The sequence below is a fragment of the Prenolepis imparis genome, unplaced genomic scaffold, assembly GCF_030444845.1.
Source record: "Prenolepis imparis isolate NDT839.2.m4 unplaced genomic scaffold, iyPreImpa1.0 SCAF_11, whole genome shotgun sequence".
Taxonomy (NCBI): domain Eukaryota; kingdom Metazoa; phylum Arthropoda; class Insecta; order Hymenoptera; family Formicidae; genus Prenolepis; species Prenolepis imparis.
Window position 1 is genome coordinate 11,747,821 of NW_028141169.1, and position 12,558 is coordinate 11,760,378.

The 12,558-nt window shown below is 32.6% G+C and overlaps 1 protein-coding gene across 5 annotated transcripts in view; it reads right to left on the reverse strand.

Annotated features, from left to right (window-relative positions):
- Eag (potassium voltage-gated channel protein ether a go-go) overlaps positions 1-12,558 on the reverse strand; it is a 102,797-nt gene that overhangs the window by 32,332 nt on the left and 57,907 nt on the right. For all 5 annotated transcript variants that reach the window (XM_083050056.1, XM_083050057.1, XM_083050060.1 and 2 more), the window contains exons 3-4: positions 5,753-5,853; positions 1,680-1,812 (exon numbers count right to left, since the gene is read on the reverse strand). In XM_083050056.1, the coding sequence (XP_082906182.1) occupies positions 1,680-1,812; positions 5,753-5,853 (234 nt within the window). The remainder of the gene's footprint in view (positions 1-1,679; positions 1,813-5,752; positions 5,854-12,558) is intronic.

The following is a 12,558-nucleotide window of genomic DNA, read 5'->3' on the forward strand; positions in this document are numbered from 1 at the left end:
GTTTTTTTTATATTTTATTGTAATAAATATTATTTTTTATTGTGATAAATATTAATCAGAGAAATTCTCATAAAATTTTTTCCACACCATATTGTCCCACGATTACCATGATTTTAAGGATAAATTCTAAGAGAAGATTCTTCCTGTGTATAAATTATATAAATATATAAATTATATAAATTATATAAAATATATAAATATATAAAAATATATATATAAATTTACATAAGTATGTAAAAACTTTTATGCATAATTAATCTTCGCTGCATTCACGGCCCTTGGAAAACATGTGCTACATGAAAAAAGCGTCGCGAAAAATAATACATAAATTTTTGCGATAAATTATATCGCTATTATTCACTATCTATGCTATGCGCATATAAAATTAATAGCACATCGAGAAACATCAAACGTTTAAGAAACAGCATTCAAGGAAACACAGCTCTCTCTATATCGCAAAATACTCTATTATTTATTAAATCGATTTTCATATTAATCCGCGATTATAAGATCGAAATAAGAGAGAAGCAAAAAGATTCGATTAATTTTCTTAAATTATTCCAAGACGGATGGAAGAAATAACGCGGGAAATAATATCTTCCCCTGTGTTTATCGCTGTTAGAAAAATTGCACAGCGCGTTGATTATATAGTATATACATATATCCTAATTTCATTGGCAAAGTATCGGTTTCCTTGCGGTAAAAGCGGTCGCGCGTTTTGTCCCCCCATTAAATGCATACACGTGCCACGCTATGATCGCTGTATTACTTCCAAATGCGTTTCCGCGCGGTGCATAAAGTGCACGACAGCGCAATAGGAAACTAGATGCCGGTCCGATAAACACGCGCATGCAAATTCCGCGCGTAATAACTCCGCCCCCTTCGCCATCCCTCAACAACCGAGATTCCGCGCAAGTTTTTTCCTCTTTCTCTCTACCCCTTTCCGACAACCCGCCGCCTTTTTTTTGCACGGTCGTCCAATTACCGGACGTGATAAACGCGCGGAGGAAAAACGGACCTGTCATCGCGCAGCGAGTGAGTTAGTTAGTTCGCGAATTTTTCGTCCAAATCGAAAATTACACGCCGTGAAATAATAATGCCCCCTCCCCATCCGCGACGATAACGACTCGTTCCCGGAACGAGTTATTTAATCCTTCGTTTATTCATACCGCGTAATATCCGGCGCAAAAATGGCGATTTAATCCCTCTGTCGATGCAAATAATTGTTCACCTCTCCGTCGATGTTATCAAGTATTTTTTTTTTACACATTGCGCTGTGACAGTTTTTTTTATAACAGCTGTTGGGCATCGAACACTCTTTCCCGTTATATAGTTTAGGAAGTTTTTTTTCGAATACAAAGGCCCTCGTATTTTTGTTTCGGGCGGACAAAATTCCGACACGTTTTTGACATTTAAAGTTCCTTTGGGTATCCGGGTACTCGTTCATTGACAGAAGGGTTAATTCGTTAGATCGAAAGGGACGATTTAACTTTCGAATGCCATAGAAAGAGCCGAAACGCGCTGAAAAATTTTCTCTTTAGACCTTTGTAATTTCTGAACGTATTTTTTTAAATAAAATTACACGTCGCGAAACCGTCGATTCTCGCGAAAGAGCCTCACGAACCACACATTTAAGCTTCTTGCATGCGGATATATACATAAGCGTGATGGCGACTTACTGCTCTTCTTGTACAGTAGAATCTCGAATTGATCGTGAATCTGGCCCTCGAGGCACTCCTCGATCCTGGCGATCGTTTCTTTGTCCGTCAGCTCCCCGTACATGAATCCGCAGCGGCATGACTTTTGCATAACCTGGGGACATAGTTGTTCGATAAAGTATCCGTTATAATTTATTTATACACAGAGAGAATTTTCTCTTAGAATTTACCCTGAAAATCATGGGAAAATCATACTAAACTGCATAGTAAAATTAATCAAACATATTTTATTATGATAGATATTATTATTTTTATTGTGATAAATATTAATCAGAGAAATTCTCACAAAATTCTTTCCATACTATATAGAAAATTCTCTCTGTGTCTTGTGGAATGTCACATAGGTATAGACACGTATGATATACATATATATATATGTATATTTGGGAAGTAAATAATATGCACTTTGCGCTCGTTATGTATTAATCAAGAGCGTAAATTATACGATTGGATGGCGCAAAATTTCTAACTTTAAGCGTTAATCGGAGAAACTGTGTACTATTTTTCGAATCGGCATTATAACGATCGACTTACAAGAGAACCTCGCAAACCTGAAAATTCTGATTTTGATGAAACTTTACACATATGCAGGGGAGATAAATAGATGAATTTAGAAAATTTCAGTTGCAACCCAAAAATGATTCTAAGGGTTGAAACTTCACCTCTCATATGTAGAGTGGTTTTTAGATATATCTAGATCTATCTCGAAAAGTACTCGAGATATCAAAAATGTTTTATGGTAAGAACACTTCTATTTAATCATATTAAAAAAGTTTTGAAAAAAATAATTTTTTCCTATAAGATTTGTAAATTATTTTTTCAAAATTTTAATGTGATTAAATATTTTTACCATAAAATTTTTGTATAAAACAGTTTTTGATATCTCGAATTCTTTTCGAAATATATCGAGAACATATATATGAAGGATATGGTTTCACCCTTTAGAATCGTTTTTGGGCCACAACTAAAATCTTCTAAATTCATCTATTTTTCCCCCTACATGCATGTAAAGTTTCATTAATACCATTCTCTTAAGCACTCACGGAACAATCACATGGCCTGTAGATAATAATCGAGAACATAATTATCGTATTTTCGGTAATAAAAATTCGCGAATACATTATCCTTATACATAAAAACTTGTGTATATTTTTTCCAAATCACGATAATATATACAAATTTATGTATATTCGTGAGAGAAATTTATTTAACGTTACGATGCGCATAGCTTACGGGACTTAAACGACTTAAACAGAAGCCATTCTATGAAATAAAGTGCTTCCTTAAAATAGCGATCTCGCGGATCGATAACGTCGATAAAGGTCGACCCGATTTGCGTTATCAAATGCCGACGAGAGCGAGAAACGGGCGCGTTCGTGCGGGATATCGAGCATACATAGGTGATATACCACCTCGTGTTTTTTGACCTCGAAACAGATTTATTAATCCCGTAGCGCTGCTTTTTAAATCCCGCGGCTCGCGAGCGCAACAGGAACGAAATCACTTCGATCCCGGAAAAGGATTAAAATCGCGCCGCGGCGCGATTTTTTTTTATTGGAATCTCGCAAAAATAACAAGGGGGGCAACATCTGCTGGATATGTAAAAATTAAAAAAAAAAAAATAACGAGTGAAGCTTTCCCTGCGTTTTATTCTCGCGTCGTTGATCTCGTCGAGCTGCGACTCTAAACGGATTTACTTCAAATATCCGGCATTGAAATGCACTCGGGTCTCTGTATGTGTATGTGTGTGTAAAAAAAGATAGGCCACTTTGAAACGGAAAAGCGAAAAAGCGTAATCTTGCTGACCGATGCGAAAACAGGCGTAAAAGACTCTCAAAGAAAACCTGAGAATTTTACTACTGGTAGGTACAATTTTTAAAACGAAGGGGAATTTCACCCACTGTATGATTACATTAAGTCAATCATGTCTTTGAGGCTGCTGAAGGCAATAAAACTAACGTCGTTTTCGTTAACAATGCCGGTACCTACGTAAGGAGAATTCAAGCAAACAAAGTTACAAGTGTGCAGCGGCGAGTTTCTATTTCAGGTTGTGCAAACGAAAATCTATATCGAATCCCTTCTCGTCGCGAGAATTATTTTTTCATTCAAATATGTTTATATTTTTATATGCTTTGTATTTTATGGCAACAACTCAATCTTTCGTTGAAAAATAAATAGCAACATATGACATATTAACATATATAACGTAAAAAATAAACATTCATTTTAATATTTATATTTTTATATTAAAATAAATATAATTTATAAATATAAATATTTAAAGAGTATAAATATAAATATTAAAATAAATATAAATATTAAAATAAATATAAATATTAAAATAAATATAAATATTTGTCGCAAGGAGAAAATCGAACGAGAGTGAAAAAATGCGCGATAAGTCCACCCTTCCGTCGTCGCTTCTGTTCCTTACCGAGCAAACCTTCCACGAAAGCGTCCTCAATCCGGTTTCCAGTAATAGAGTTCGTAAATCCTAAATCCATGTGTCTTTCCGAACAATAGGATTTGGAACATTACGGAAGTGTCTTACAAAAGCCAGAGTGTCTTACAAAAGTTACCGCTTCTCTATTGCTTGCGATGCTAAGTCGAGACGCTAAAGTCGAAAACCGAGTCGAATAATCCAAGGTGTGTTTTCGGTATAAATAATTCGCGAGGAGCAATTTTTCAAGTTTTCATTACGGTAGATGTACATCTCGGCATGAATATATTCAAATGAATCGTTCAAAAATGACAAATACAATTGTCACGCCCAATGTTCAATGTAGTACAACACAAAGAAGCAAATAAGTAAGCGAGTTGGAAGATTTAAGCTCGTAAATAATAAAGACGTTCCATTTGAAGCGCAATCTTACTTATACTCGCGAAATTTCGTCTGAAAAAATTTTGTAACTTTCAAAAATGATAAATATTCTGAAAAAAAGGTTACCGAACCATCAGTCAGATAAGGCTAATTTGCCTTTATTTGGCAGACTCGATATTGAAAGATTGCTCGCGATGCGTATAAAAAAATTTTGCAACTTTTGAAAATGATAAATATTCTGAAAGAAAGATCGATAGTAAAATTATTAAATTCGTCATCAGCCAGATAAGGCTAATTTGCCTTCGATTGGCAGACTCGATATCGGGGGTTGGCCGATACTATCTGCCGAATTCTCCGGCTTTCGCACCTTGTCAGCTGAAATTCTTATCCGCGGCTATAAATCGATGTCGATGAATCAACCCTCGCTAGGCGTTAAATCTCGTTATCCATTTGCCCCCCTAGGCCTCCCTAGCCACTCTCGTTCTGAACCGTGAAAGATGGCGATGAATGAACGAGTCGTTGCTCACCACCAGGTGAATATCGAATATAAAATTCCATAATATACGACAACACAGAATGTTACGTATACGTGTATCGGTTCCTTAATCGCGGAAAATAAATCCGGAAAAATATGGCAACGCGCATTTCGAGATAAAAAAAAAAACATGTGCAGCGAAGCATGAAATCTTATGTGCAGTCGATTTTCAAATGCAGCTCGAGATTATTCGAGCCAGAGCTGGAAGAGCAGTAATACACTTTTATGTTTGTCTATATTGCGCATATAAATAACGTATATATGCGATATTGAACGAAACAATATAAATATAATAACGATATATATTTTTAATATTTGTATATGGGGCGTGTAAATTTGTTAAGATACGATATTTCTCTGTTTATGTGTTCGATTCATCGACGAAAATCAATATTTGAATAATCCCCATCCGGGTAATTGACAAGTCACTTATTGTAACTAATAAATGAAATAACGAATCGAATATATTTGTGACGCTTAATATGATACGTAATTAATTAATTAATTAATATAGTATAAAATAGAAATATACAGCTCATGCATTATGTGTATATGTCGTGCAAAAAAATATAGTTCTACGAAAGCGTCTTCGCGATAAAGTCGGCGCGAGATTTTTGAACAAGAAGAGAATTCGAGAGAGATCGAGTATGTCTGTTGTATTAAATAAGGTACTCGTACCTCGGCACGGTTGTAGCCGGAGATCTTGACAAAGCTCTCGTTGCAATAGACGATCGGGAAGTCGACGATCTGGGCGTTTGCCAGTAAAAAGCTGCTGTCGGCTGTGGATAGAAAACAGAACGATTATTCTCCCTTGCATAATGAAACAGTAGCGAAAATATGCATTTCTCTCTCTCTCGCATCGTCAGCGCCTTTTGTTCACAATTCTGTTCTCAGAAAATGACGTCTCTATTATATTCTAATCTTTTAAACTGCAACATTATATATATATTTTTATATACTTTTATTTTTTTAATATATTTTATGTTTTTCATATACTTTTTATATCAATTGTTATAAATACGACCGCATATTTCTTAATATAGAACAGCGGGATGAGCGATGTTTATTTATTTATTTCAACGTTACGCGAACAAATTGTAAATCATTGCCCGATGGACGATATATAATCAAGAAAAAGCGTCTTCGCTGTATATAAATCATAATTACGCAACATATGCGTATATAATAAACAAAATAAATGTAAAAGCTACGTATATTACATATAGGAAACGACGGAGTAGTGATAATAATCGATGCCTCCCTCGTATAAATCTACGTTACTCGGCTAATGGGTGTCCCGGAAGTTTTTCAACGTGCGCGAGAGTTCATTTAGAGTTTCCCGATAAATTACGAGCGAGGGAATTAAACACAGAAGAGACACAGAGAGCTCGCTCGCTCGCTCAGATGCTTATAACGCGTAGTTTCGCGAAAGCTGAACAAAAAGGGTGTAAGACGAGCCACGCCTTACCGTAGTTATCCAATTAGTCGCCGAATTTAATTAGCGCTATTTTCAACGAGCGCCGATCTGCTCGTCGATGCCGAAAGAAGAGTCTCCATATCATCATCCTATCCTTCTGAAAACGAATTTCCCTCGTCGAGAGAGGGAAAGTCCCTCATTTATTTATCCCGTGCGAAAGACACGATTGTCGTCGATGACGGCGATCGTATAATAATTGATTATCCTCGGCCAAACACAAATTATAACAGCTCGTTAAAGTGGCCCGACACGTAACACTCCTTCGCATTATACCATATAACAATCTTGATTATTATTATTATTTTTATTATCGTGCGCGATAAACGCTATCGCGATTCACACGAAACGATCGGCACGCAAAATCCGCGGGTCACTAGATATATTGGATTGATTCATAAATAAGTTCTGTTTTACATAACAAACTGAATTTTATATTTAAAATTAAAATTATTTACCATAAATTTTAATTTGTTATATGTATGTGCTCCATTATTAAGTACAACTTTGTTCCCATTTAATTTGTTAATTATTTTCTCAAAGAATATTTAAGGTTTTGAGATGTAAAAAAAACTTTTTACAAATTCATCGAACATCGTTATGAAAAATTTTTTCTATTTAAAATGAATTTTGCAGCGACAACCTAAACAGATGGAAATCTGATGGGGCAAAGTCTGGAGAATAAGATGAGATAGAATTGACCACAAAAGTTCCAGAATTTTATCCTGAGTTATTTTTGCCATATGACATTCTCTATAATATTAAATTAATATATTTTAAGATTCATTAATATATATATTAATGAATTTTAAAATACATATATCAATAAATATATGCATATATATATATATTATATCGATTTGGATTGATTCATAAATATGTTCCGTTTTACATAACAAACTGAATTTTATATTTATTAAAATTATTTACCATAAATTTTAATCTGTTATATGTATATGCTCGATTATTAGGTACAACTTTGTTCCCATTTAATTTGTTAATTATTTTCTCGAAGAATATTTAAGGTTTTGAGATGTAAAAAATAACTTTTTACTTATCGAACATCGTTATGAAAAAATTTTTTTCTATTTAATGAATTTTGGAGCGACAACCTAAACAGATGAAAATCTGATGAGGCAAAGTCTGGAGAATAAGATGAGATAGAATTGACCACAAAAGTTCCAGAATTTTATCCTGAGTTATTTTTGCCATATATGACATTCTCTATAATATTAAATTAATATATTTTAAGATTCATTAATATATATATTAATGAATTTTAAAATACATATATCAATAAATATATGCATATATATATATATATATATATATATATATATATATATTATATCGATTTGGATTGATTCATAAATATGTTCCGTTTTACATAACAAACTGAATTTTATATTTATTAAAATTATTTACCATAAATTTTAATCTGTTATATGTATATGCTCGATTATTAGGTACAACTTTGTTCCCATTTAATTTGTTAATTATTTTCTCGAAGAATATTTAAGGTTTTGAGATGTAAAAAATAACTTTTTACTTATCGAACATCGTTATGAAAAAAATTTTTTCTATTTAATGAATTTTGGAGCGACAACCTAAACAGATGAAAATCTGATGAAGCAAAGTCTGGAGAATAAGATGAGATAGAATTGACCACAAAAGTTCCAGAATTTTATCCCGAGTTATTTTTGCCATATATGACATTCTCTATAATATTAAATTAATATATTTTAAAATTCATTAATACTCAATTAATAATCAATGAATTTTAAAATACATGTATCAATAAATATATGCATATATAGATATATTATATTGATTTCTCTCGCAAACAACGATTTGACACACGAAACTGATTCATAAAATTTAAAAGCGTTGCATCTCTCCACCGTAATATCGAGAAGAATTCGCAAGGAATTTCCGAGACGCGGGAAGGATGCGCGATCGTTATTCCGTCGACTTCGTTTGCACAGACGTTTCTTAAATCGTAAACGAAGACGACGTCTCCAAGGATTCATGCTGTGTTCATAGTTCACACGCTTGTTCGCTAACGACCGTCGACGTTGTCGCGATTTCGCGACAGACAATGACAGTCGGACACTAGCGAAAGCTTCATTTTTATAACGCGACATTTTTATACGTCAGCGTGCTCGGAAATCACGGTCGCGAGACAAAAATGTGCTTCTTCCCATTTTCTGACAATCTATTAATTGCAGATGCGCCATCGAGTTACAGCATCATCAAAATTCGCCATCTCTCGTCAGTCAGATTACAATTATACGTCTAATTTAAAAAAACTGGATAATAATTATCTATAAATCCTAGCTATAAAAAAATTAATAAAATAAATATAAAATAAAATTAATTAATTAAGTAACTTTAGCAAAAATTGAATAAATAATATTAACGCTATCAAACTACAAGAAGATTCGAACTCTCGTCAGTATTATATAGAATTATAATTACATGTGTGTGTGTAATATAAAAAAAATTAAACAATAATAATTATCTATAAAATCTAAAATAAATTAATAAAATAAATATAAAATAAAATTAATTAATTAATTAAGTAATTTTAGCAGAAATTGAATAAATAATATTAACGCTATCAAACTACAAAAAGATTCGAACTCTCGTCAGTATTATATAGAATTATAATTACATGTGTGTGTGTAATATAAAAAAAATTAAACAATAATAATTATCTATAAAATCTAAAATAAATTAATAAAATAAATATAAAATAAAATTAATTAATTAATTAAGTAACTTTAGCAGAAATTGAATAAATAATATTAACGCTATCAAACTACAAGAAGATTCGAACTCTCGTCAGTATATTATACAGGATTATATAATTACATGTGTGTGTAATATAAAAAAATTTTAACAATAATAATTATCTATAAAATCTAAAATAAATTAATGAAATAAATATAAAATAAAATAAATTAATTAAGCAACTTTTGTAGAGAAATTGAATGAATAATAAATTCAATTAACGCTATAAAACTACAAGATGATTCGAACTTGCTACTGACAATGAGAAAACGTCGTCGGGATGTTAACGTGAGCGATTAAACAAACAAAAGAGAAAAAAGATGATTTTTAATGAACATCGCATGCCGTGTGTCTCGGCGAAATAGCCCGGTTAAGTAACATGAATCCGTATCCAGGAGTACCGTGGCCGTATTTCTGTCCGCTGTTCCCATTCTTTCTCGAGTTCTAACAGAGAGGAGAGAGAGAAAGAGATAGTCGGATGCACTCTCCTCCGAGCGTATGATCTCTGAAGTGGATCCTGTTGCATTCAACGCTTTGTGAAATAGTATATACATATATATGTACAATCCTCCCTATATATATGTGTGTGTGTATGCACGGAATATACGTGTGTACATAGACGTACCGGGTGTATCTGCAACATTCGCAACACGAGCCGGTCATCGGCACGAAGGCTTTCAACGACTCTACGGAGAGCTTTCAAGGGGACACTCGATCAAAAGTGCCTCCTTGTAACATCGTCGACCTCTCTTTATCTCTTCCCTCCGTTTTTATCACCCCGTTCTCCTTTTTCCCTTCACCACCTAATCCTTTCCTCTTCGTCGAGAATTCCCAACGAGACTTAGTTAGTGTGTGGACTTTATGCGACAACTATCTATATGACGCCTTCGCACTACGGTTGTTCCACGTGCAAAGGTACACAAATTTACTCGTAATATCACATCGAGAATATTGGAAAAAATATCCCCTCGGGACGGGTTATTATCGTAATCCTAGAGAATATTTTGCAGAATCTTAAGATATTTTAGAACAGAATTGAAACTCACTCGTTTATCAGATGTATTGAATTTATATAGTACACAAATTACATTTTTATATTATTTTATATTATTAATGTTATTATATTTTATATTATTAGAGAATATATCATATATAGCTTTTGCATAAAATATAATACTAGAAGCTACTTGGATATTAATACGTTTAAAAGCTATGAGAAGAAATTTTTTTTAATCCTCTCAAGTGTATCAGACAAGGTGTTACTAAATCCTGTCTTGTGAGGTAACAGAACTTATGAATATGTATGAACTGGAAAGATGTGCAACAAAAAACCTCACATCCCGAACCATCATATAAAATTCGCGTTATGTGCTTTTTATGTCTCGTGAAATTTATAACCTCTCCCCGTTTCACTTTGATTACGTGATAAAAAATTGAATTTTATTTTATCACATAATAAATTGCTTGTAATAAATAATTAATTGTATCATCATTTTATCTACGGAATACCTGAACAAACCTACTATTCTATACTCGTATACATTATATATATTTTGTCTATTGGATATCTCGATTTATTTCAAATGGCAGATTCAATTTATATAGCAGATAATTTTGATCAAATGTTTCTTTTCTGAATCATAGATATATAATAAATATAATTATTAAAAAATTTTCAAAATTAAAAAATTATTATGTATAATCCTACATATATTTAGTCTTACTTCCAAACGCTGTTACATCTCCTTTAAAACTCTCTCTATTTCAGTTGAAGTTTTTTTGCAATGACCAAATTTATCGTCGAATTTTTTCGAAGAAACGCGAAACACAACTTTGCAATTCCGAATCTCCACGAGATAGATTGTACACTTCTCGTCCCCAATCGCTAATTAATTACCATTGGTAGTCGTGTAGCAATGTTTTATCGTCGCACTGTAAACATTTCCTTCCAACTTGAGTAAACAAAGTCATAAGACAGGACGCAATAACGTATATACCTGTCAGGATTGTAAATATCACGATCAATTCGAAATTCTAGTACACGTGATTAACATTTTCTCAAATTGCTTTTACAGATTTTTCAAAGCATTATAATTTAATTATTTTTAAGTGTACTTTTCATTTACAAAATTTTATAATGTCTCTCTTCCTCTTTCTAGAAAAATTATTATTACAATTTATCTTGTATGTTTAATTTCATGGAAATTTCTCTTATAATTGCAGTTATTTTTATAATTTTTCTCACTGCAGTACAATATTTTTCGCGTCTTATTTTAACGAAAAATCTCATCGTAAGGGATTGAACAGAGGTAGAGAGTATCTACCTCTAAATAATAATGACACACCTCGTTAAATGCCCTATAGTTCGTAAATCAACACTGTTACATGGACGATGGCGTCAAGCCGCAATATCTTCCATTAAGGGAGAGTCGGTTGCTTTCATTGCATTATCTCCCGCGATAATCGAAGAGAGATTGGCATGCATGTCCGTTCGTTTTTAATTACCGGCGCGCCAAAGAAATGAATTCGATCAAAAGGAGGAAGAAAGAAAAAAAATCTCGCGCCAATAGAGATTAACAAAATTTTATTACGAGCCAAAATTACCTAAAGTAATTCCCTAAATTACGTAAGATTTTGGGGAGGAAGGGGAGGTCAGAATTTTTTTACGCTTTCTTACGTGAGAGAGGGGAAAGTAGTTCTTACGAAAGATTTTTTTTAATGTTTCCCCTTAAAGATAAAATATAATAAAATTTTTTTCACAAAAAATGAAAGTTTTCATTTTTATTGATTAGTTGTTCTTGATTTGAACTATTTTATAAAAATAATGAAAATGTAACTTGATATTTTGGAAAAAGACTTACTCTGGTACAATAAGTGTATTCAAATTTTTTATTATTCACGTTTGACCAATTCTTTATTCTCTAAAAAAGAGTTAAACTATTAAAAAAAATCTTAGTAATAAAATTGTAAAATATTACATATAAGATACAGGGGGGAAGAGAAGTTATAGAAAATCTTATGATCTTTTACGTGAAGAAAAGGGAAGGGATCAAAACTCGTAAAAACAGCCTTACATAATTTAGGGATAACCCCTATCTGTTTTGTTATAGGAACATATAAAAATACAAAATTGAATATTTTTTACTATGCATTTCTCCCTCAAATAAAATATGACAGAATACCCATCATTATGTATACATATATGCGGACATTTTAA